The sequence below is a fragment of the Podarcis gaigeae genome (assembly GCF_964106915.1).
Source record: "Podarcis gaigeae genome assembly, chromosome: 16".
NCBI lineage: Eukaryota > Metazoa > Chordata > Lepidosauria > Squamata > Lacertidae > Podarcis > Podarcis gaigeae.
The window spans coordinates 5,398,585-5,425,313 of NC_139693.1; the positions used below are offsets into that span (position 1 = coordinate 5,398,585).

The following is a 26,729-nucleotide window of genomic DNA, read 5'->3' on the forward strand; positions in this document are numbered from 1 at the left end:
GACAGCGCCTCAGGATCGCCGGTAGTACGCGCCGCTTCCGGTGGGCGGGGCGGTGTCGGCAGTGGCTCCTGGGAGCCGTCGTGCTTGAGGCGTTGGGGTCGCGAGGTGGTTGGAAAGTGGCGCCAAGATGGCGGCTGGGCCCATCTCCGAGAGGAACCAAGGTGAGGGCTGGGGCTGGGGGGCGGGTTCCGGCAGCTCCCCCTCTTCTCCAGGGCGGAGGCTGTTGAAGTGGGGGACTATTATGGGTTGGAGCCCCCCCAAAGAAACCTCCCCTCCCCTCTTGGCGTGGCAGGACCATTGGCTTTGCATAGGGAGGGATTAATGCTGTAGTAGTAGTAGTAGAAGTAGTAATTATTATTATTATTATTATTAATAATAATCAGTAGTAGTAGCAGATGCTAATTATTATTGCTAACAGTACAGTCTCTATGTAGGAGGAGTTTTCCCGTTTTGGAAGTGGGTGGGTGAAGTTAAAGCTGATCTTGTTAGCAGCAGAGGCTAAGTACAATTAATAATAAATATTTCACAAGTGCATGTGGCAACATTTGTCATCATCCTTACTATCAGGCCAGTCTACATTGGGGTAGCTTCCCCGTTTTGCATGGCGTGGGTGACATTAAAGGTGCTATTATTATTATTATTATTACTACTAGGTAAAGGTAAAGGTAAAGGTACCCCTGCCCATACGGGCCAGTCTTGACAGACTCTGGGGTTGTGCACCCATCTCACTTAAGAGGCCAGGGGCCAGCGCTGTCCGGAGACACTTCCGGGTCACGTGGCCAGTGTGACAAAGCTGCATCTGGCGAGCCAGAGCCGCACACGGAAACGCCGTTTACCTTCCCGCCGGTAAGCGGTCCCTATTTATCTACTTGCACCTGGAGGTGCTTTCGAACTGCTAGGTTGGCAGGCGCTGGGACCGAGCAGCAGGAGCGCACCCCGCCACAGGGATTCGAACCGCCGACCTTTCGATCGGCAAGTCCTAGGTGCTGAGGCTTTAACCCACAGCGCCACCTGCGTCCCTTACTTATTACTACTACTACCCCTTAAAAGCTACGTTTGTTTTTATTATTAAATTTAAGCTGCTATTTTTTTCCAGTAGTGGATGCTAATTATTGCTAATAATGCGGCTTTCGCGAGTGCAGGTGTCTACTGAAATGTTATTAAGTTGCAACTAACTTCAGCCGTACTTGAAGTGAAAATCAATGTATATGTCTAGCTTTATGTCCATTAATTGCATAGTCCAGTTGGAAGGGATCCAGGGGTCATCTAGTCCAACCCCCTGTAGTGCATTCGTTTGGATGAGTTGGTGGAGAGATCTCTGAAGAGCCTGCTCTCTCTGACCATGCAACTGATGTGTGTGTCTCCTTTCCTCTCTGCTCCAGATGCCACTGTGTACGTTGGAGGCCTGGATGAAAAGGTCAGCGAACCTCTCCTGTGGGAGCTGTTCCTCCAGGCAGGTCCGGTCGTCAACACCCACATGCCCAAAGACAGAGTCACTGGCCAGCATCAAGGTAAGCGATGCCAAGAGCACGGAGTGAAGGCAGCATGTTGTTTTGGAGCAGCCATTCTCAACCTTGGGTCCCCAGATGTTTTTGGCCTACAACTCCCATCGTCCCTAGCTAGCAAGGCCAGAGCTCAGGGATGATGGGAGTTGTAGTCCAACAACATCTGGGGACCCAAGGTTGAGAAACAAGGGGCACGTTTGTCAGCGGATGTAACATAGCACCCTCCATGTTGCTGGACTCCAGTTCCCATCTGTTGTCAGCCAGGATGGCCAACCTGAGCCATAAATCTTCCTTTGGCTTTGCTCATGAGCGAGCGACAGACCCACCTATCTTGCAGCAAAGTCTAGTTCACTCATGTGCATAAGAATTGTCTTCTTGGGAGGTGAATAGTCAGTAATTTCCGTGCATATAAGGTGCACCTTTTCCTGAGTCAGACCCATTTGCCCATCTAGCTCAGTGTTGTCTACACTGACTGGCAGCAGCTCTCCAGCATTTCAGGCAGAGGTTCTCTCCCAACCCTACCATGAGTTGCCACTGGGAGTTGAACCCTGGAAGTTCTGCATGCTCTTCCACTAGGCCAGGGGTCTGCAACCTTTAAGACAAAAAGAGCCACTTGGACCCGTTTCCGAAGAAAAAAACAACTGGGAGCCGCAAAACTCGTCATTATAACAATAACTTTATTTTCACTTTTTTATTATTTCTTTGTTTGACCCCTCAGAATTACTCCTCCTCATAGAAATAAACATTAAATTAACAAGTTACCTTTTTTGTGTGTGTGTGTGTGTTCTTCACTCCCCTTCAAAACAGTGACCAGCGTACATGCCCCCTTTCAATGTAGTGACCAGCGTACATGCCCCTTACAATATAGCGGGCGGGCGGGAAGGTGACGTTGGGACGGTGCGTGACTAATGCATGCACCGCCCCCATGCGACGTCACAGCCAGTACAGCGCCCGCCACAGTGGGGAGTGTCGGGGCGCACATTGCGCCTCCTCCCCTCGCTAGTATCCGCCCGGAGCTGCGGCAAAGGTGTCAAAGAGCCACATGCGGCTCCGGAGCCGCGGGTTGCTGACCCCTGCACTAGTCTATGGCAGAGCGCCTACCCTGTAGGTTTGCTTATTTTTTTAAAGCATCCTTTAAAAAGGCCCCTGTGGGCTGCAACAACAAAACAAGTCATTATAAAACAAATGAAACAGTTGCAACCTCGAAACAAGAAAAGGACAAAAACGATTCTAAATATACAAAAGCAATATGTGCATTTAAAAACAATTACAATGTAAAAATGTTTGCGGTACTGGGACAATTTCTATGTTTAAAGCATTCACATACCTTCCTTCCATGATATTTATCCCAGGTGGCTTACAGTGCAAACTGAAACAAGCAAATAACCCCTCTCCCCCACCCAGCAAAGCAGTGGCTCCCGAATCTTTTGGGACCACCCCCCCTGGTTCCGTAAACTTATCCCGGGTGCCCCCTACCTTATAAGAAGAAGAGTTTGGATTTGATATCCCGCTTTATCACTACCCGAAGGAGTCTCAAAGCGGCTAACATTCTCCTTTCACTTCCTCCCCCACAACAAACACTCTGTGAGGTGAGTGGGGCTGAGAGACTTCAGAGAAGTGTGACTGGCCCAAGGTCACCCAGCAGCTGAATTTGGAGGAGCGGAGACACAAACCTGGTTCTCCAGATTACGAATCTACCGCTCTTAACCACGACACCACACTGGCTCTCCAGCATTATTCAGAATAGCAGTTTGCATGTCACACCGAGGAAGATAATAACACAATAAAATCAGAGCACTTACGATTAATTGCACACTCACTGAAAACCCATTTAAAACTATTTAGTTTAATTAACTGGGACCGGTTATAAGGAACGTACGTCTCCCTTGCTAGAACAGATCCACTGGCTTGTTTCTGGACACAGTTCAAAGTGCTGCGTATGACGTATAAAGCCCTGCATGTCCTAGGTCTCTGAAAGACCACAATTCCTCATGTGAACCTGCCTGGGTTTTGAGATCTTTGGGAGAGACCCTTCTCTCAATACTGCAACCCTGACAGATGGGGACATGGGAAAGGGCCTTCATGGTGGTGGCCGCTCCCAGACTTTGGACCTCCCTTTCTCCTTGTCCTTTCTCAGGGAGATGAAGAACCCGTTCCAACAGGCTTTGGGGAATTGATTGCTTTTAATGAAAGGGCTGGTGCTGGGCTGCTTTTATTGTAATTATTTGTATGTTTTAAACAAATTTTATATAAGTATATAGTTTGAATTCTATCAATGCTTAATGTTTTCTAAAGATGGTCCCCCCCCCCCACATGCTTTTAGCAATCCTTGGTTTTTTATCTGTAAACCACCTTGATTCTCATCAGGAAAAAAGACTGAGTATAAATATAGCAGCAGCAGTAGCAATAATAATAATAATAATAATAATAATAATAATAATAATAATAATAAATTCTTCAACAAAACTAATGAACTTGATCCAGTAGTACCAGCTTCTTAAATGATTTATACCTCTAGCACCTCCCGAGTTAAAACAAACAATGGTGTGTTTCTGTGTGGATTTTAAGTCTATGATTCCCCTCTATAAGTTTGCAGCATCTCCTGAAACACTGGTGTTTCTGCCGAATAAACCCAAAGGTCTTTTCACTGCTGGCAGCTGCCATCGTCACTCACTTCCGATAAAATTACTGAGCAGACGCTTAGACTTGATTTCATGGCAACCCTATTTTGAGCGTCTTTCTCGTCCTGTCTCCTTCCAGGCTATGGGTTTGTGGAGTTCCTTAGCGAGGAGGATGCCGACTACGCCATCAAGATCATGAACATGATCAAGCTGTACGGGAAGCCGATCCGGGTGAACAAGGCCTCGGCCCACAACAAGAACCTGGACGTGGGCGCCAACATCTTCATTGGCAACCTGGATCCGGAGATTGACGAGAAGCTCCTCTACGACACGTTCAGCGCCTTCGGGGTCATCCTCCAGACCCCCAAGATCATGCGCGACCCGGACACGGGCAACTCCAAGGGGTACGCCTTCATCAACTTTGCCAGCTTTGACGCCTCCGACGCCGCCATCGAGGCCATGAACGGACAGTACCTGTGCAACCGCCCCATCACCGTCTCCTACGCCTTCAAGAAGGACTCCAAGGGCGAGAGGCACGGTTCGGCGGCCGAGCGCCTCCTGGCCGCCCAGAACCCCCTCTCGCAGGCCGACCGGCCCCACCAGCTCTTCGCCGATGCCCCTCCCCCGCCCTCGGTGCCCACTCCAGTGGTCACCACCTTGGGACCAGGCGTCACCCCGCCAGGTATGCAGCCCCCTCTTTTCCTTTCGATATTCTAAACTGGCTGGTGTTTTTAATTTAGGTCTCTCTCTCTCTCTCCCCCCAGCCCTCTCCCTGTGTCTCTGTCTCATTGGTTTCAAGAACATTGAGAGTTGGCTGGTAGCCATGATGGCAATGTTCTGCCTCCACAGGCAGCAGTGCTTCAGAAGAGCTGGAAACCACTGGGGGAGAACGCTCTTCAGCTCAGTTCCTGCTTGTGGGCGTCCCATTGTGGTCGTCTACTGCCAGAATGGGATGCAGGCCTGCTCCAGCAGCCAGGCTCTTTTGATGTTCTTATGGAGCCGCCAAATCCACAGGCAGTCTAGACTCCTAGGCCTTTAGGGGATATTTGCACCCTGGGAGAACAGGAGGTTGAACTAAATGGACTACTCACCTGATCCAGCAGCCAGGCTCTACTTACTGAATTAAAGAAAGTCATGGAGGGTAATGCTATCAGTGGCTGGTTGCTGGAAACTGGAAGAGGGAAGAGTGCTGTTGTGATTCAGTCCTGCTTGCCTGTTTCCCTTTGGGCTAGAAAAATGCAACCTGTGCTCCTGATAGAAGTAGTGCGACTCACACAACATGTTGGTGATAAATATACACAGAATAATAATTATACATTCTTTATCAACCTTCTGAGAAAAATACAAAACATTTAACAAAGCCACAAAGACTTGCGAACTACCCAGCCTAAGATGAAGAAGAGGAGTTTGGATTTGATATCCCGCTTTATCACTACCTGAAAGAGTCTCAAAGCGGCTAACATTCTCCTTTCCCTTCCTCCCTCACAACAAACACTCTGTGGGGTGAGTGGGGCTGAGAGACTTCAGAGAAGTGGGACTGGCCCAAGGTCACCCAGCAGCTGCATGTGGAGGAGCGGGGAAGTGAAGCCGGTTCCTCAGATTACGAGTCTATCGCTCTTAACCACTACACCACACTGGCTCTCTTATAATGAACTTATAATGTGTGGTTTCAATAGATTTTTCAAATGCTTAACTCAGTCTTTTAGATAAGCTCATGAAGTTACCAACAAAAGGTTAGGTTCGGTGTTATTCACAATACCGAGAGATGCTAGTGGAATTGTAGATAGACGTTAATGAAGTTGTAGATGAAGGGTGTCGGCGTTTTGTACCTGTTTCACCCTGGCAGTCCAAGCTTTTACTGGGGCTTGCACGTAGCACACTCCCAAGGGATACAGTATTATCTTGGGAGTTGAACATCTCATCGGGGGTATTGAGAATATCACCGAACTTACCTTTTGTTGGTATCTTCATGAACTTATCTAAAAGACTGAGTTAAGCATTTGAAAAATCTATTGAAACCACACATTATAAGTTCATTATAAGAGAGCCAGTGTGGTGTAGTGGTTAAGAGCGATAGACTCGTAATCTGAGGAACCGGCTTCACTTCCCCGCTCCTCCACATGCAGCTGCTGGGTGACCTTGGGCCAGTCCCACTTCTCTGAAGTCTCTCAGCCCCACTCACCCCACAGAGTGTTTGTTGTGAGGGAGGAAGGGAAAGGAGAATGTTAGCCGCTTTGAGACTCTTTCAGGTAGTGATAAAGCGGGATATCAAATCCAAACTCCTCTTCTTCATCTTAGATTGGGTAGTTCTCAAGTCTCTGTGGCTTTGTTTAATGTTTTGTATTTTTTTCAGAAGGTTGATAAAGAATGTATAATTATTATTCTGTGTATATTAATCGCCAACGTGTTGCATGAGTTTCCCTTTGGGGGCATCTGTTTGGCCACTTTGGGAACTGGATGTTAGGCTAGATGGGCCCTTGACCTGATCTAGCAACCCAGCCAGATGGGCAGGGTATAAATAATAATATGATTATGGACTCTCTAGGAGCAGAGCAGCCTGTTGAGATTTCTAGGTTCTTAGGGGGCAATAGGCCACTGGGAGAACGGGATGCTGGTGGACAAGAGGCCCCCCCCAAGGCCTGATCCAGCAGGTCATCTTACGATGTTCTTATAGTTACCCCAAAACCGTGTTACCGCAAGAAGAAGAAGAAGAGTTTGGATTTGATATCCCGCCTTTCACTCCCCTTCAGGAGTCTCAAAGTGGCTAACATTCTCCTTTCCCTTCCTCCCCCACAACAAACACTCTGTGAGGTGAGTGAGGCTGAGAGACTTCAGAGAAGTGTGACTGGCCCAAGGTCATCCAGCAGCTGCATGTGGAGGAGCGGGGAATCGAACCCAGTTCACCAGATTACGAGTCCACCGCTCTTAACCACTACACCACGCTGAAAGATGAATGCTCCTACTTCTCTGACACAGTTTACCTTAAAGGGCTACAAAGTTTGATCAGTAAAATAATCTGTTAAAGCAGGGATTGGTGGGAGTGGGAGACATCTGGACCCCAACTCACATAATCTCTTGACTATTGGTCACATTACCTAGAGGCAAGGTAATGGGAGTTGATATCCCTCTCCCTTGAGGTCAAGCTTCAGTTGATCAGTTGGGTGGTAGGCTTCGCTTTAACTGGCAAGGCCGAGGCTCAAGGGCACACCAGTTTTCTGTCGTGGTTTGCTGTTGTAGCTGTGCGCCTGGAAGATGCTGGGCAGATGGAAGGAAGGACTTTTTCACGCTGCACAGAATTAAACTGTGGAACTCGTGTTCGCAGGAGGAAGTGATGGCCACCAACACGAATGGCTTAAGAGGATTGCACAAATTCATGGAGGCTGTCAATGGCTTCTAGTACAACGACTTTGCTCTGTCTCCCCTGCTCCTGTGGTTTCCAGCTTCTGAATGCCAGTCGCTGGAGACCACAGGAGAGGAGTGAGTTGTATTCTGCTCAGGTCCTGCTTCTGGGTTCCCCAAAATGGACATCTGCTTGGTCACTGTGAAACAGGGGTGCGAACTTGAATAAAATACTGCGGGGGCCCAGGTAAGCCCTGCCCCACATAATCGATCACACACACACACCTGAATGCAAATGTCCATTAAATTTGTGGGGGCCCAGCCCCACAAATATTTTATTGTAGGGGCCTAGGGGTTGGCTCCTGTGCTGTGAAAACAGGATGCTGGACTAGATGGGCCATTGGCCTGATCCAGCCAACTGTTCTTACGCTCTTATGAACATGCCTTTCCCTTTTAACAGCGTGGGATCTTTGTTGTACGGAATTTCAGGGTTTCTCTTCCTTCAGTGTCTCTTACAGTTCTCCTTTCTACCCTGCACAGGTATCCCGCCACCTGGGTCATTCCCTCCGCCAGTGCCGCCACCAGGAGCCATGCCCCCAGGGATGCCGCCAGCCATGCCGCCCCCACCCATGCCGCCTGGCGCCGGTGCCCCAGGACCGCCTTCCGGAGGTGCTCCTGGAGGGGCACATCCTCCCCACCCGCATCCTTTCCCTCCAGGTGGGATGCATCCAGGTACATTTTGCCTTTGGGGGGCAACTCTCCCTCTCCCTCTCTCTCTGCAAAATAACCACAACACCCTCAGTTGCAGTGGACCTCTGCCTTCCTCTTGGGACACTTACTATTTTCATTTTAACTAAACAATTTTTATGCTGCTTACTGTAGTCTCTAAGCAATTTAACAATGTACAATACAACCGTACCTTGGTTTTCGAACAGCTTAGTTCCCAAATGTTTTGGCTCCCGAACGTTGCAAAACCGGAAGTGACTGTTCTGGTTTGTGAACTATTTTTGGAAGCTGAACATCCGACAGGGCTTCTGATTGGCTGCGGGAGCTTCCTGAAGCCAATCAGAAGCCACGGTTTGATTTTTGAACGTTTTGGAAGTCTTAATGGATTCCGTAATGGATTCTGTTCGACTTCCAATGTATGACTGTATAAAGAATACAGTCCAGTTAAAATCATAAAATCAGACTTCAGTTAAAATTGCTTGCAGGAGTAAAATCTTCACTGGGCGCTGGAATGTCAGGAAGGAGCGGGCTTGTTTGACCTATGGAACTCACTTCCAGCTGAGGTCGAACAGGCCCTTTACCTGCTGAACATCTGGTGCCCAATGGGGGCTTTTTATTTCCTTATTTTATTCCCTTTTTATTTATTGAAACTGGGCCCTTGATAATGACTGCAGCACAGCACCTGGGTCATGGGGGAACAACTAACATCGACTTCCTCAGAGACCTTAGTGATTGAGCAGAGATATGAGGGATCGGGCAGTCCCTGAGGCAAATAGTTAAGGGTCTTGTAAGATGCACAGAGGTGTGTCTGGAACCCTCACTGCACAGCTTCTAGCGACTGCTGAAGACTTACCTCTTCACCCTCTTTCTTGACGCTTGAGTTTTCAGAGCCCATCTTATTTTTAAAATTGCAATTACGACCATACCTTGGATTACAGACGCTTCAGTTTGCGCACTGCGCCAAATCCGGAAGTACTGGAACAGGTTACTTCTGGGTTTCGGTGCTCGTGCATGTGCAGAAGCGCTAAATTGCGCTTTGCACATGTGCAGAAGCGCCGAATTGCAACCCGTGTGTGTGCAGACGCAGCGCTGCGGGTTGCGAGCGTGCCTCCCGCACGGATCACGATTGCATCCCGAGCGTCCACTGTAGTTTCAAACTTAACGTTTGGTGTTTTGATGTTGCACCTGCCCTGGGATCTTCAGGTGGAGGGCAGATAACAAATAACGCTGCTGCGAATACTCCTACTAACTTCTGCACCTGCGTTTCCAGGAATGCCACAGATGCAGGTACATCACGGGATGCCCGGGATGGGCCCTCATCACCCAGGACCGCCGGGGGCAGGAGGCCAGCCGCCCCCTCGCCCTCCCCCAGGCATGCCCCACCCTGGACCCCCGCCCATGGGCATGCCGCCCCGGGGCCCTCACTTTGGATCACCGATGGGTAAGTGCCGACAAGCCTTGGGGCGGTTAGGATCCTTCTAGGTTCCTCTTTTTGTTTAGTGCAGAAACTCCTTTCGGAGGTGAATCTTTTCAGCTGGTTTCTTCCTTATGCCCTGTTCTTTCATTTGCATGAAGTGGAACTACAGATCTCAAATACAGACCGGGGGGGGGGGGGGGTTAAATCTTTCCTGCTTCTTTTGCCGGGGACACTTGCTCGTTCTGCGCTGTCCCTTCTTTCTCCCGGGCTGTTGTCTAATCCAGATACCTCCTCCTCTTCCTCCCCCAGGTCATCCCGGCCCCATGCCCCCACACGGGATGCGTGGGCCGCCTCCCTTGATGCCACCCCACGGATACAACGGGCCCCCTCGGCCCCCGCCCTACGGCTACCAGCGCATCCCTCTCCCCCCTCGGCCCACCCAGAGACCCATGGTGCCGCCCCGGGGGCCCATGCGGGGGCCCATGCCCCCCTAGACAAGACAGCCCGACCGCAGGCCAGCCTAAGAAAAGGATCTTCCTTCCTTCCATGGATTCCTCAGATTTATCACTTACTTTCTTTTCTCTCCGGACAAACATTCCAGTGTTTCGTGTTTTTTGCTTTCCCTGCGTGAAAAGAGGCTGCCCAACACCAACTTGGCAGTGTTGAGGGTCTTTGCTTATCCTTCATGTTATTAATATATTTTTTTAGCTCCATCGCCTCCTGGAAGACGGAACAGGGTTTTAACGTTATTTTTTTATTACCGTTGTTACAATTCCGCTTTGTGACACCCAACTTAGCCATGTGATTTGCAAATAAAAGTCTGGGAAGATGCTCCTAATATTATTATTATTTTTTAAAAAAGAAAAAATAACAAGAGTTCCTTCTACCAGCACCCACCCATCCTTAGGGCTCCGGCTGGTTATTTTTAGGCTTCTGTGGTGGATTTTTTCTTAATTAACCACGCCAGTTGTGATCTCTAAGCTTTACTTGGTAAAAAACAACAGCAGCTGCTGGGGAAGCCACAGAAGTGGAGCCTAGAGGCCTATGCATCACACAGGCTTACAGAGAGGCATTCCGCCACCTTACATTTACACATGTATAGAAATTAAGTCACATTCTCAGAGGAAAAGCGGGTATTATCCGATCTGGATGCCTGATTCAGCAAGATGAACAAGATGTCTGCTCTCAAAGGCTCTTTTTCCCTGTGCAAGTTTGCATGACACACTTTAAAGACAGTCTGAGTAAGCAGATTCTCTTGCCAATACCCTTTCACACTCTTCCCCTCCCCATCTCTTCACATGTAGGCTGTCTTATGAAAGATATACTATAATTCCCACCACACCTCCAAAGGTTCAACAGGGAGCCAGGCGCTGTCTACGAATGCCTTCGTGGCTATGTGCAGTCTGTCATAGGTGGTTGGCTGTGGAGTTCAGCATTTTGGTGCCCTAATCCTTAATGCTGATTTTATTCTGGGTGTGTTCAGTGAAAAAATGCTTCACCTCCAAAACCTGCAGCTTAGGGGTGTGAGTATTTTTTTTTTTTTTGGGGGGGGGAGAACATTTATTCATCCTACCTCTCTTTTAAATCAGAACCAGTGGAGACGGTGAATGTCCTGTGTGAGTGCCTGGAGGCGGTTGGAGGATGGATGGCTGCTAACAGATTGAGGTTGAATCCTGACAAGACAGAAGTACTGTTTTGGGGGGACAGGAGGCAGGCAGATGTGGGGGACTCCTTGGTCCTGAATAGGGTAACTGTGCCCCTGAAGGACCAGGTGCGCAGCCTGGGAGTCATTCTGGACTCACAGCTGTCCATGGAGGCGCAGGTCAATTCTGTATCCAGGGCAGCTGTCTACCAGCTCCATCTGGTACGCAGGATGAGACCCTCCCTGCCCGCCTACTGTCTCGCCAGAGTGGGTGCATGCTCTAGTTATCTCCCACTTGGACTACTGCAATGCCCTCTATGTGGGGCTACCTTTGAAGGTGACCTGGAAACTGCACTTAATCCAGAATGCGGCAGCTAGACTGGGGACTGGGAGCGACCACCAAGACCACATAACACTGGTACTGAAAGATCTGCATTGGCTCCCAGTACATTTCCGAGCACAATTCAAAGTGTTGGTGCTGACCTTTAAAGCCCTAAACGGCCTCAGCCTAGTATACCTGAAGGAGCATCTCCACCCCCATCGTTCAGCCGATACACAGAGATCCATCGCCGAGAGCCTTCTGGTGGTTCCCTCATTGCAAGAAGTGAGGTTAGAGGGAACCAGACAGAGGGCCTTCTCGGTAGTGGCGCCCGCCCTGTGGAACGCCCTCCCATCAGATGCTAAGGAAATAAGACATTTGAAGGCAGCCCTGTTTAGGGAAGTTTTTAATATTTAATGCTGTATTGTTTTTAACACTCGATGGGGGCCGCCCAGAGTGGCTGGGGAAACTCAGCCAGAAGGGCGGGGTATAAATAATAATAATAATAATTCACCCTGCCAAAAAAGGCTCCCAGAGTAGCTGGCGTGGGTAGCTGCCTTGCACCGAGTCAGATCATTGGTCCATATACCTCAGGATTGTCTGCACTAACTGGCAGCCGCTTCCCAGGGGTTTCAGGCAGAGTTGTTGCCCAGCGCTACTCAGAGATGCCATTGGGGGATTGAACCTGGAGCAAGGCAGATTCTGTGCGACTGAGCTATGGCTTAAAATGCAATCAGTTCTCATGGGGAACTTGCAGGATAGGCCACTTGACTTTTGCTCTTAAGCCGTTTGGTGCAGATGTTGCAACTTAACAAGGATGAGAACATGCCAGCCATTCTAAGTCTTGGGAGGAAATTGCTCTCGGCCTTCCCAGGGTCAGTTTTGGAGGGTAACACTCCCCTCTTTTGAAGTTTGCGCAAGAAAAGCAGGGTGGAAACACTATACAAGTTACTGTGCGGAGCAGAAGGTTCTTCGCAACGTGCCTTGGGGGAAATGGTGTGTATAACGCAGAACGTGATTGACAAGTTTCCGGAACAACTCGGTGCGATCATAGGGAGGGAAACTGATAATTAAGCCAGCAATTCAATTAAAAGAAGAAGAATCAGTGCATGGAGAACTTGACACCTTCCTTGACAGCCTGATAGGGTTCAAATTTAACATTATGCAAAGGGTCCCTCTGCCACCGAAGTTTCGATTTCAGAAGTTGTTGCCTTAAATCAGATCATTTTCACGCACCCTGGGAGTTCCCCAGCTGTTTTGGATCGGAACTCCCACCAGTCCTCGCTTGGGGGAATTGCACAAAATTTCTTGTGGGTACCAGGTTGCCTGACATTTAAGGGGTGAGAAATTTCTTAATGCAGCACGTGGTTAAACTATGAAACTAGCTCCCATGGGACAGTGATAGCCCTGTAGGACTGGACAAATTAATGGAGGAGAGGGCTATCAAAGACTACTGTCCATGACTGTCCACAGCTGGAGACAGCAATGCTTCTCAATGCCAGTTGTGGGAAAGAAAAGGAGGGGAGATTTGCTCTTGTCCTTGGGCCCAGCCTGTGGGTTTCCCTCGGACATCTGGGTGGCTGCTGTGAGAACAAGATGCTAGACTACATGGGCCACTGGCCTGATTCAACTGGCTCCTCTTACGTTTTTAAAGCTGGAAGCAGGAAGATTGGGCCTCAACTATCCCAAATGGGTCACCTGCACTGTGGGTTAAACCACAGAGCCTAGGACTTGCTGATCAGAAGGTCGGCGGTTCGAATCCCCACGACGGGGTGAGCTCCCGTTGCTCAGTCCCTGCTCCTGCCAACCTAGCAGTTTGAAAGCACGTCAAAGTGCAAGTAGATAAATAGGTACCGCTCCGGCGGGAAGGTAAACGGCGTTTCCGTGCGCTGCTCTGGTTCGTCAGAAGCGGCTTAGTCCTGCTGGCCACATGACCCGGAAGCTGTACGCCGGCTCCCTTGGCCAGTAAAGCGAGATGAGCGCCGCAACCCCAGAGTCGGTCACAACTGGACCTAATGGTCAGGGGTCCCTTTATTTTTACCTTATCCCAAATGGGTCACCTGTGAACCAAATCGCGATGATATACACCCCTAAACACGAAGGACTGCGCCGCAGCTTCCTTCCACTAGAGGTCGCAGCTCAAAGAACCAAACTTTTGAGAACTCTTCTGGATTCCTTTCACGTGCATTCCCAGGGGACGTTTCCAGATTGTCGCTATTCTGGGGTGGGAGTCATGCGCCGGTGGTGCAGTTGCAGCTGAGTCTTGCACAACAAACTCATTTCCCCCATCCAAAGACCCAAGCTTTTGCGATAAGAAAAGTGATGGGGAGTTGCACAGCCGGGGGGGGGGGGGTATGTATGTTGCCTTGCTGCAACATATAATCTAGCCTTGCAATCAAAGCGGAGTGAAATTAGCTAAGTAATTAGCTGGTGTCATCTAGCCTCCCTGCAAACAGATGCAGGAGGAGCAGTCTATATAAGCCAGGCTTCCTCAACCTCGGCCCTCCAGATGTTTTTGGCCTACAGCTCCCATGATCCCTAGCTAGCAGGACCAGTGGTCAGGGATGATGGGAATTGTAGTCTCGAAACATCTGGAGGGCCGAGGTTGAGGAAGCCTGATATAGGCAGCTCATCTGAAAGAACTCCAGCTTGCTTGGAGCAGCACCACAGGAAGCCAAATGATGGAGGAATCAGGACAGAAGGACTTTTTCACATGGTCCGTCATTAAACTGTGGAACTCACTTCTGCAGCAGTTGGTGATGGCCAACAATTTAGATTCCTTTTTTAAAAGGATTGGGCAAATCCATGGATTAGGAGAAAGCTATGCTCAGCCTCAACAGCGGATTCTGAATATTAGTTACAGGAAATTGCAGGAGCAGAGAGTGCCCTTGCTTGCTATGAGGTTCCTGCTTTTTGCTACGAGGTTGCTATGCAGTTCCTTCTCTTTGGGCCAATCAGGACGCTGGACTGGCTGAGCCCTCTGGCCTCATCCTACAGCCAGGCTCTCCTGATGTCCTTATACAGGTGAAACTCGAGAAATTAGAATATCGTGGAAAAGTTCATTTATTTCAGTAATTCAACTTAAAAGGTGAAACTAATATATGAGATAGATTCATGGCATGCAAAGATATGTCAAGGCTTTATTTGTTATAATTGTGATGATCATGGCGTACAGCTAATGAAAACCCCAAATTAACAATCTCAGAAAATTAGAATATTAAATGAAATCAGCAAAACAAGGATTGCAAATAGAGCAGTATTGGACCTCTGAGAAGTAGAAGCATGCATATGTACTCAGTACTTGGTTTGGGCCCCTTTTGCATCAATTACTGCCTCAATGCAGCGTGGCACGGATGCTATCAGCCTGTGGCACTGCTGAAGTGTTATGGAAGACCAGGATGCTTCAGCTCTTCTGCATTGCTCGGTCTCATGTCTCTCATCTTTCTCTTGGCAGTGCCCCATAGATTCTCTATGGGGTTCAGGTCAGGCGAGTTTGCTGGCCAATCAAGCACAGTAATCCTATGGGCATTGAACCAGCTTTTGGTACTTTTGGCAGTGTGGGCAGTCTATCTCCTATACTAGTTTCACCTTTTAAGTTGAATTACTGAAATAAATGAACTTTCCCACAATATTCTAATTTTTCGAGTTTCACCTGTAGAATCTCCAGGTCCAGACACAGATTCCTATGTTCTTAGGGCAGTTGGCCCCTGTGAGAATAGGATGCTGGACTCGGGGATAGAATGGCCAGGTCTTGCAGGTTATCCTTATTTCCTTCAGTCCTCGGACGACAACTGGCCGGTCCAACGGTATGGAGGTGTATTGGCAGGGCTCCGCCAGGTTCAACACACAGCGAGGCGATGGCTGCTGTCCTTTGATAAGGGAGCCACTCAAGCCCTATTGAACGAGTGCATACAGCAGGTGTTGTCTTTCATTCATCACAACAGCCTGCCAGCTGGCAATTTCCACAGCTGAAGAGCCCGGCTGGATACTGGGCCATCACAGTCCATTATCCTGTTCTCACAGAGTCCAAATGCCCCTAAGAACCTTGAAATCTAGATAGACTGCCACTGGGCCTGGAGGTTCCATCGCCTTCTGCATTCAAACAGGCACTGCCACTAAGATCTACCACACGGGTGATAATTTATGTTGGAAGTGTAAAGAAAAGGAGGGTACCTTTTTTAATATGTGGTGGACATGTCCCAAGGTGAAAGACTTCTGGGAAAAGATTTACAATGAATTGAAAAAGATGTTGAAATAGACTTTTATTAAAAAAAAAAACCCAGAAGCCTTTCTACTTGGAATAACAGGTTTGGAAGTGCCCAGGAAAGATGTTAGATTGTTTTTGTATGCCACAACTGCAGCAAGAATTTTGTTCGCCAAAAAATGAAAATCACAAGAAATACCAACAGTGGAGGAATGGCAGATGAAGATGATGGACTTTTTGGAGCTGGTCGACCTGACCGGAAGAATCTGCGAACAGAAAGAGGAGGAGTACCAAGAAGAATGGAAGAAATGTAAGGAGTATTTAGTTAAATACTCTAAGATAACATAAGTAGAACGATTTGTAAGTACCAAATTGGCTTAGGAGTTAAATATGTTAAATTGCATAACACTATGGATAGAAGTGAAAATGAAAAGAAAGAAAGATGTTAATTGACTAAGTAAATTTTATTTGAAAATAGTATTGGAAAACTGCTACGATGAGTTATATGGAAATTCAGCTGGGGGATTTGAGGAAGTCGTCTAACGATGAAATCAAAAGTGGGATTATAATAGTTAGGGTAAATGTTTGTTTGTTTTCTTTTATATTGTAATGTTTTTCTTTTATGTTTGCTATAAATTTGGAAAACCAATAATTTTTTTGGGAAACCCCTCCCCCCCCCCAAAACAGGCACTGCCACTGAGCTACACTCCGCCCATCCTTGATTGCATTCTGACCACACACCAGGGATTGGTCATTCAGACCTTTGGCTGATAGGGTCTCTCTTCCCCCTAGCCAGCCGTTCTCCATCCCTCCGTGAGCACAGCCTTGTAAGTTCCCCACTGTATCTGTTTCCTTACCCTGCAATTTTCAGATCTGCTTTCCCTCTGCTCTGCTCCAGCGACTGTGGTGCCATTGAAAAAGCTATCCTCTCTACACACACACACCCACCTCCAGGATCTGAGTGTGTTGCGTGGTGTTCTCTGTTCTGAGAACTCTGAGTAACGCAAGAAGAAAGGGAAAAAAAACACCCTCCACGAAATGAGCTGTTGCTGACAGTACAACGAAGGGCTGCAATTTACATCCGTTCGCCTCGCACGTTAATTTCACAGCCAGGCAGAAGGATGTTGCTAAGAACCTGCTGTTTTCAGAAATGGATGTTTGCAGGTTGAGAGGCAGACGTAATATGAGGATTAAAAAATAAAATTAAAGGGAGAAACCTTAAACCTCTGGTGGTGATGGGATCTTTCAAATTTCCTGGTTAGGTGTAAATGCCAAAATGAGAACAGGGGTGAAGATTTTCTTTTATTTTAAGAATAAAAGAAGAGGCTGCTGGAACAGTCTATCTCATCCAATGACCTGTTCTCACACCAGCCAACCAGGGGCCTCAACTGGAAACCCGTAAACAGGACCTTAGCAAAAGGCCATTCTCCCCTCCTGTGGTTTCTAGCCTTCAGCTGTGGGGTGCAGAACATTGCCTTTCTGGCTAATAGCCACCAATAGCCCTGTATGGAAGTGAGAGCTGGACCATAAAGAAGGCTGATCGCCGAAGAATGGATGCTTTTGAATTATGGTGCTGGAGGAGACTCTTGAGAGTCCCATGGACTGCAAGAAGATCAAACCTCTCCATTCTGAAGGAAATCAGCCCTGAGTGCTCACTGGAAGGACAGATTGTGAAGCTGAGGCTCCAAGACTTTGGCCACCTCATAAGTAGAGAAGACTCCCTGGAAAAGACCCTGATGTTGGGAAAGATGGAGGGCGCAAGGAGAAGGGGACGACAGAGGACGAGATGGTTGGATAGTGTTCTCGAAGCTACCAGCATGAGTCTGACCAGACTGCGGGAGGCAGTGGAAGACAGGAGTGCCTGGTGTGCTTTGGTCCAGGGGGCCATGAAGAGTTGGACACGACTAAACAACAACAACAACAAAAAGCCCTTTCGCCTCCATGAATTTATCCAGTCCTCTTTTAAAGCCATCTAGATTAGTGGCCGTCACTGTCTCCTGCAGCAGTGAGTTCCACTACGCACCGTGTGAATAAGGGGTTTCTTTTATCTGTCTTGAATCTTCCAACATTCATAGGATGCCCAAGAATTCTAGTGTAATGAGAGAGGGAGGAAAAAATGTTTATCCACTTTCTTATGGTCTTCATTTATCGGCTACTTTTAAAATTAGGCTGCATTTTAAATTGCATTTTAACCTGTATTTTAAATTGGTTTTCCCCCACTATGCTTTTTACTGTGATTTTATTGGTGTTAGCCGCCCTGAGCCCGGCTCTGGCCGGGGAGGGTGGGGTATAAATAAAATTTATTATTATTATTTCTGCATGCTGGGCACATATTTATAACCTCCAATCACGTCACCTCTTCCTCGACTTTCCTCTAAATTAAGAAGACACAAATGCTGCAGCCTTTCCCCACAGGGGAAATTAAGTCACGCGGTTTTGCCATAGCGAACAGGAAAACGCATAGGATGTTTTCGCAGAAGGTGAGCTGCAGTGAAAGGGAAACAGTGCTGCTTTGGGCAGACACAGGCTGGAAAAAACAGCCATCAGGCAGAATGTACCCCATTCTCTTAACCATCCCTCGTATGGAACAATGGGTTTGTAGAATTATAGAAATGTAGAGTTGGAAGGGATCCCAAGGGTCATCTAGACCAACCCCTTGCAATGCAGGAATCTCAGCTAAAGCACCCATGACAGATGACCATCCAACCTCTGCTTAAAAACCTCCAAGGAAGGAGAATTTGCCACCTTCCATCAGAGTCCATACCACTGGCAAACAGCTCTTACTGTCAGAAAGTTCTTCCTTCTGTTTAGTCGGAATCCCCTTTCTTGTAACTTGAAGGCATTGGTTTGAGTCCTACCTTCCAGAGCAGGAGAAAACAAGCTCACTCCATCCTCCATGTGACAGCCCTTAAAATATTTAAAGATGGCCATCATATATCCTCTCAGCCTCCTCTTTTCCAGGCTAAGGGTACCCAGTTCCTTCAACCATTCCTCATAAGGCTTGATCATCTTGGTCGCCCTCCTCTGCACACCTTCCAGCTTCTCAACATCCTTCTTAAATTGCGGTGCCCAGAACTGGACACAGTATTCCAGGTGTGGTTTGACCAAGGCAGAATAGAGCGGTACTATACGGCACTGTGGGTTAAACCACTGAGCCTAGGACTTGCCGATCAGAAGGTCGGCGGTTCGAATCCCCACGACGGGGTGAGCTCCCGTTGCTCGGTCCCTGCTCCTGCCAACCTAGCAGTTCGAAAGCACGTCAAAGTGCAAGTAGATAAATAGGTACCACTCTGGCAAGAAGGTAAACGGTGTTTCTGTGCTGCTGCTCTGGTTTGCCAGAAGCGGCTTAGTCATGCTGGCCACATGACCCGGAAGCTGTACGCTGGCTCCCTCGGCCAGTAAAGTGAGATGAGCGCCGCAACCCCAGAGTCGGCCACGACTGGACCTAATGGTCAGGGGTCCCTTTACCTTTACCTTTTATTACATCCCTAGATCTAGACACTAGACTTCTGTTGATGCAGCCTAGAACAGCATTAGCCTTTGTTGCTGCGACATCACACTATTGACTCATGTTAAGTTTGTGGTCCACTAAGACCCCTAGATCCTTTTCGCTTGCAATACTGGTAAGCAAACTGTTCCCCAACTTATATTTGTGCAGCTGGTTTTTCCTCCCTAAGTGCAGAACCTGACATATCGTCGCTACTGAAATTCATTTGGGCCCAGTTCTCCAATCTGTTAAGGTCATCTTGAATCCCGGTTCTGTCTTCCGCTGCATTAGCCACCCTTCCGAATTTGGTGTCACCTGCGAATTGAATGAGCGTCCCCCAATTCCTTCGCCCAAGTCGTTTATAAAGATGTTGAGCAGCACCGGGGCCCAGGACAGAATCCTGCGGCACCCCCTTGTCACTTCCCCCCCAAGATTACGAGGAACCATTATAGTGGGCACTCTTTGGGTTCGGTCAGTCAAGCAACTACAAATCTTTTGACACCCTCTTTAAAAGCCTCCAGTGAATCAGAGAAGCACAAGATCATCTAGGATGATCACAGGAGAAACCCTGTGTCTAGATTCTTTGACAACCATGTTGCTATCTATATATATATTGTCATATACATGTTTGGTCCGTAGCTTACCCACCTGTGCATAGACAGAGAGCACGGTGTTGTGTATCTTGTGTGACAGCATTAATTGCTTTCTGATAAAAGGTAGAAAAAATGCTCTATATTTGAGTTCATTGCCTTCTGTTTAATGGTGGAATTACAACAATTATGAACTGTACCTCAGACTCTAGCCTGGACTCTTTGACTTTCTGGATTCAAAGGGTCACTGTTTCCCCTCAGGATCTTGCAGGCAGGTAAATTAGGCATAATGAGACAGCAAAGTGAAGGGGACTGAAAGCGAATTATCACATTGGCCCTGTCATGGGCCTATCAAGGAGCCGTCTGCTTCAATGTTCAGGAGCTGTCTCAGTGACAGCGTCAAATGTGAAGTTTGATTGGAAACGGGAACTTAGCCTGAGGAAATGTCATGTAAACTAATGTCTGTAAATAAGTTTTCTAGTATTATCATAGCTATGAAGGGGACCCTCAAAGGTCATCACAGGAATCACAGCTAACAGGTCCCCAACAGACGGCCAGCCATCCTCTGTTTAGGAAGAAGATTGCGTCCCCTTCCATTGTCAAACGCCTCTCACTGTGGATTTTGCTGGTAGGCTGTACAGCTGGAGGGATTTCCCTGGTAGACTGTGGACCCATTGCAGGCCCCATCCATTCATCTCCCGCTAGCCTAGAGCCTGTTGCCAGCCGTGGACAGATCCTCTCCGTCAAACCACCTCCTTGGTCCAGCCCAGACATCCATCTCCGCTGCCTCCGTGACTCATCGCCAGCCAAGCGAAGGCAGCCAAATGGCTCCTTTGCCAGAGCTGCTCTTTAAAGATCCTCTCCCTTGAGCGGCAGAAGGAAAAGCTATTAAGTGAGCGATTATCGGCCCTGCACGGATGCTATAATTCCTCGTTGCGCCGAGAAAGCAGCCGCTCCGAATCCCCCCGTGGGGTTTTACCGCCCGGAACGGAACCGACACTTCAGAACCACTCTTTAAAATAAAATGAAAGCGGAGAGTGGGTGTGGAGATTACCCACAAACGCTCTGCAGCAGGTGGAGGCTTAAATAAATGGCGTAGGAGCGAGGGAGTGGGCACAGTCAGCTCAAAACGGAGCAAGGATTCTAGTCCTCAAGCTCTAAGCTTGTTTCCCATTCTGCCCTTTAGCCGACATCTTAGAACAGGCTTCCTCAACCTCGGCCCTCCTCCAGATGTTTTGATACAATTCCCATCATCCCTGACCACTGGTCCTGCTAGCTAGGGATCATGGGAGTTGTAGGCCAAAAACATCTGGAGAGCCGGGGTTGAGGAAGCCTGTCTTAGAGCACTGTCAAGGGAAGCCATGGAAATACTTGATTCAGATACAGTGGTACCTCAGGTTACATACGCTTCAGGTTACAGATTCCGCTGACCCAGAAATAGTACCTTGGGTTAAGAACTTTGCTTCAGAATGCTGGCCACATGACCTGGAAGCTGTATGCTGGCTCCCTCGGCCAGTAAAGCGAGATGAGCGCCGCAACCCCAGAGTAGGTCACGACTGGACCTAATGGTCAGGGGTCCCTTTACCTTAACCTAAGGAGTCTCTTATAGTTACGTGGGTGGTGCTGTGGGTTAAACCATGAAGCCTAGGACTTGCCGAAGGTCGGCAGTTCGAATCCCCGTGATGGGGTGAGCTCCCGTTGCTCGGTCCCTGCTTCTGCCAACCTAGCAGTTTGAAAGCACGTCAAAGTGCAAGTAGATAAATAGGTACCGCTCCAGCGGGAAGGTAAACGGTGTTTCCGTGCGCTGCTCTGGTTCGCCAGAAGCGGCTTCGTCCTGCTGGCCACATGACCCAGAAGCTGTATGCGGGCTCCCACGGCCAATAAAGCGAGAAGAGCTCCACAAGCCCAGAGTCGGCCATGACTGGACCTAAAGGTCAGGGGTCCCTTTACCTTTAAGGAGTCTGTATGGGAGTATATTGTATTTTTAAAATGGGGTATCAGAGTTTTTAGGGGGCTAACCAGGTTGGGATAGCTGGGATAGCAGGCTTGTTGGTTTTGAATGTCTTATGTAGATTTTAATTTTAATTTTGTTGTTCTGTATGGGACAATGACAATAAAGAAGATCATATTGTATTGTATTGTACCATATCGTATCGTTCTCCATCCCTAACTAGAGGGCTGAAGTTCCAAGCAGGCTGCAGTGCAGAGGGAGGGAAAGAGAAGCAGGAGTAGTCCATCGGTTCGGCTCAGAGAACCAACCTTTGGTTCTCCCTAGCTGTCACTTAGCAGCAGAAATGGGAAGCAGGTTTATTCCATCGGCTATGCCAAGACGCACACAAGACCACTTCGCGGAAGAAACCCCTTTATGAATCTTCCAAATGCTTTCAGCATTCAGGATCTTATTTGTGGAAACGTGGATCCTCCAGACAGAGGATTCCCATCTCTCATTTTAGAGTATCCAAAGGCTCGTAGTATACCAAGGGCGCAAGATTTCTGCACCAGGAAAGCAAGAATTAATTCAGAGGATCTGGGCGAACTATGCGGATGAAGTGGATTTGGAGACTTTGTCTTGTTTTGGTTTCATGAGTCAGAGAACAAAGAGGTGTTCAATAGCAGTGGTTGAAGACCTCTTACACTTTTGAGCAACAGGGACTTGATTTTTTTTTAATGACAAAGTGGAGTAGTTCTGAGGATTCTGTGCCTTCTGAAGTTTCAAAATGTTTTTTTTTTTTGGGGGGGGGATTATCTTCTTTAAAGCCATTGCATTGTAGTGCTGTTTAAGATAGCAGTGCATTATATTATAGTTTCTCAGTTTCAATGTACAGTGGTACCTTGGGTTACATATGCTTCAGGTTACAGACTCCTAGAAATAGTACCTCGGGTTAAGAACTTTGCTTCAGGATGAGAACAGAAATCATGCTCCGGCAGCACGGCGGCAGCAGGAGGCCCCATTAGTGAAAGTGGTGCTTCAGGTTAAGAACAGTTTCAGGTTAAGAACAGACTTCCAGAACGAATTAAGTACTTAACCCGAGGTACCACTATATTCATTATTCTGTAGACCGCTTAGAGACGGTCTTAAGCAAGGGTCAGCAAACTTTTTCAGCAGGGGGCCGGCCCACTGTCCCTCAGACCTTGGGGGGGGGGGCGGCGACGGACTATATTTTGAAAGGAAAAAAAAAAGAATGAATTCCTATGCCCCACAAATAACCCAGAGATGCATTTTAAATAAAAGCACACATTCTACTCCTGTAAAAACACGCTGATTCCCGGACTGCCCGCGGGCCGGATTTAGAAGGCAACTGGGCCGGATCTGGCCCCTGGGCCTTAGTTTGCCTACCCATGGTCTTAAGCATATATTGCTTTGGACCCAGGCTGCCTGGAAGATTGCATCTTCCTATACGAACCTGTCCAGATGCCAAAATTCTCAGATGAGTCTCTCCCCTTGGTCCCATCACCATCAGAGTCACAGTCAGTGGTGACCCAAGGGACAGAGCCTTTTCTGTGGCTGCCCCAGATTATAGGATTGCTTCCCAAACCAGGTTAGACTGGCTCCCTTCCGCTGGCAGGCTAAAATATCCTGTTGGAGGAGGCACTGTGGCTATGTATCAATTCCTACTGACATCAACCAAGGAACTTCCTTGTTCTGTTTTCTTCCTTCCCCGCAACCAGAAAGCTAGGGTTAGAGTGTAGGACTTGGATCCAGGAGAGACCAGGGTTCAAATCTCCACTTGGCCGTGGGTGACCTCGGAACAGACTTTGATAATCTCTGGTAATATGGCGCCCTGAGTGCAGCCAAAAATTGTCACCCCCAAATGGATCTTCTCAGTTATGGGTCTTCTCAATTTTGCGCCTCCCTCGGCTCGTCGCCTTGTGCATGGGAACCGCCCACACTGCCCTAAATCCAGCACTGGTGACCTTGAGGCAGTCACTGCCTCTCAACCTACCTCGTAGGACTGTTGTGTGGAATTCAATGAGGACGCAGGTAGAACCACGTTCCTCACCTTGAGCTCTTTGGAGACAAAAAGGTGAGACAGAAATGCAACAAATAAACAAATAACCTTTTTAAAAAATAAAAGAAAACGAGATTAATTTAAACCCCGCATCCATTTAACCCTTCCTTTCCCCACCCTTTAACCTTTCCTTCCCCATTCTGGGGACTTTCAAAGGGAATCTACCAGCAAAAAGCTCCCCCCCTTTTTTTGTTCTGTTTCACTTTTTCCTCCGCACCACCGGGAAAGAAAGAAAGAAAGAAAGAAAGAAAGAAAGAAAGAAAGAAAGAAAGAAAGAGAAAAGAAAAACCACACCGTCAGCTGGAACTGCCTAACGAGGCCATTAGTCACTTGGACTCCCCTCTTTGGGGTTAAAACGAAAAAAAATATTTCCGAGCCTGCAGAAACCTGAGCTTGCAAAGGTCCTCCAGCACGGAGACCGAAGGTAACTGAGCGCAGTGGGTGGGGAAGAGCCGATTATTTCCTCTCTCCCTCCCCCAAATCTGCCCAATTTTGCTTGGTCCTGAACCCCTTACTGCATCACCCCCCCCACCAACCCCTTCTCTTTCGCCTGCCCGCCCCTCCCTTCCTCTCCCTGCCACAATGGACTCTCCCATCCTCATTCTCTTCGTTGGAAGCTGCAGTGTTAACGCTGCTCCCTCCCGCCAGCTCTGGTCCTTCCCTCCTCCTGCATCCTGGTTGCAGTAGCATCCTTTGCCGGCTGATGGTGAGCGCCTGAGATAGGAGGAGAGCTGTGTCTGGGTACCACAGGAGCAGGTAAGCAGGGTTATCTCCGCTCTCTTCCTAAGGTGCCTGCCTCGCTGCCTGCCTTTTTCTGCCACCTTGTTGAGGGTGGGTGGCGTGGCAACCCCCCCCCCCCCAAATTACACCACCACATCTCTCCCTCGGTGCTGTGGCCATTTTGTCCTGGAAAACCTTGCCTTTGGGTTCGGCCTGAATTTCTGCAAGTCTCTCTTCCTCTCGCCTCCCCCCTCGCCAATTTCTTATGGCATCCTTCATCTTTCTTGGCTGTCAGACTGGGGAGCCATAGTTGGCCAATGGAAGATGAGGCTTCCTGACTTTGGCATCTCGGTTTTACGGAAGGTTTTATTTATATCTGGCTTTGAAACGAAGGGGGGTGGATATTGAAATTCGGAAGGACCGAAGTGTGTTCACACAGAGCTCGGAATGACCTTGGGGGTGTTCAGAATTGCAAATTCGGGGTGTTTAGTGGTAGCGGCTGTTCTTAACTCTGCACTCATCTTTCTGCAGACTGGATCCCCCCCTGTCTTCCCAGGGCCCACCAAATAATTAGATTGTGGGGTATGAGGGCACTCAGGGGAGGTTGTTTCTGATATCCCGCCCCCGGCAACAATCTCCTTGCCACATACACCATCTGTATGAACAGGGTGAGCCTGGTGAACGGATGGCGGAAAGGAAATGCCAGAAATTAAAAATACCAATTTTTTTAAAAAAAAGAGAGGCTGGATTGTGTGGGATGTGCTGAGGAAGGTTTTAATTTCAGCCTTCTGGAGATGGTTCCCTTATTTTAAAGAAAATCAGGGCGTTTTGACATTTAGAGGCTGGAATTGAAGCTTATGATATGTCATTCAAGGAAAATGTGGGACAGGCGTGGGGTGGGGAGTTGGGGGTCTGCCTCCGGCTTCCGAATTTTGAGAACCTCTCATTCCACCCTCCCCCCCTTCAGATCGCTTAAAAACTATTTTACCCCGCTGCCTTTGAAAATTGGTGGGTTTGGGAATCTTTCTTTTGCTACGCTAACAAAACGGGGAGGAGGGATTTCCTAAAGGGGGTCACCACTCTCTCTCACCCCCCCCCCACCATTTCCAGCCATTATATATTATTTTAACCTCCCCTCCCAGGTCCCTTGACTCGTTAGCATCCTTACAGGGTTTTTTTTTTGGGGGGGGGGAATGTTGCTGTGATATTGAAATAAGGTCATTGGACTCCGGGGGGGGGGGGAAGCTATGTTTGATCAGCGTTTTGGGGGGTGAGGGAGACGATTGAGACAGATCCCGACTTCCAAATATGATTGCAAAACGGAAGGGAAGAATTGGGTGGGGGTAGATGTTGGCTGGGGGGGGGGGGAGTCCACACGTGACTGCTCCTGCTTTGATGTTTTAATTTTAATTTGTAAGCCAGTTCTTTCCCGGCCGAGTCGGTCAATACAACATGATAAATATCCCGTGTCCTTCCTCTCTCGCTCTCGCTCTCTGGATCCGTGTTGTGTGCTTTTAAATCAGTCATCAGAGGGCAATGAATTAGGGAGGGAGAATGCAAAGATGTGGTTTTTCTTTCTTTTTTTTTTAAAGCTGTGGTTCAGTGGGTGACCTTGTCAAGCCAAACACTAGGCCCTGCAGATGCTGTGTTTGTCTTCCTTTCATTGTGGTTTCAAAAGTTGCGTTCGGTAACGCACAGAAATGGTCACAAAGGACCCACACGCACAAACATATCCCAGCGGAGGAGAGAGCTGATGCAGCCACCTTTGAACAGGCTTGATTCGGCTTCAGAGGCCTATTCAGGATCCTGAATGTGCAGAGGCAGGGAGAAAATGCACTTGACACCTTTGGAACTCCCTGCCTATTGATATCAGGCAAGCACTTTCATTGCACGCACTTAGGTTTCTTTCTGTTTCCATTAGTGCACAGTGTGTATGAGTGTGTGCGCCTTGCAGCTAAGGACCCTTCTAGACCACCGGTTTATTCAGCAACCATCCTAAACTTTGGAACTCCCTGCCACTTGATATATTGCAGTGGGGCCTTCTCTGTGCTCTCTTTTTTGGTTTCTTTCTGAGTATGTGTTCGTTTCAATATGTGCACAGGTGTGTGTGTGTGTGTGTGTGTGTGTGTGTGTGTGCCTCTTCAACCAA

At 48.3% G+C, this 26,729-nt stretch overlaps 2 protein-coding genes across 3 annotated transcripts in view; both read left to right on the plus strand.

Annotated features, from left to right (window-relative positions):
• The first annotated feature begins 4 nt into the window (after positions 1-4).
• Positions 5-10,439, plus strand: SF3B4 (splicing factor 3b subunit 4). Its single transcript, XM_083715917.1, has 6 exons — positions 5-161; positions 1,383-1,511; positions 4,266-4,808; positions 8,006-8,197; positions 9,462-9,632; positions 9,918-10,439. The coding sequence occupies exons 1-6, from the start codon at positions 128-130 to the stop codon at positions 10,100-10,102; spliced, it is 1,254 nt and encodes a 417-aa protein (XP_083572043.1). The 5' UTR covers positions 5-127; the 3' UTR covers positions 10,103-10,439.
• Positions 10,440-24,187: 13,748 nt separating this feature from the next.
• The window catches only part of SV2A (synaptic vesicle glycoprotein 2A), a 50,028-nt gene continuing 47,486 nt past the window's right edge, over positions 24,188-26,729 (plus strand). For both annotated transcript variants that reach the window (XM_083715669.1, XM_083715670.1), the window contains exon 1: positions 24,188-24,284. The gene's annotated coding sequence lies outside the window, so the exon portion shown is untranslated. The remainder of the gene's footprint in view (positions 24,285-26,729) is intronic.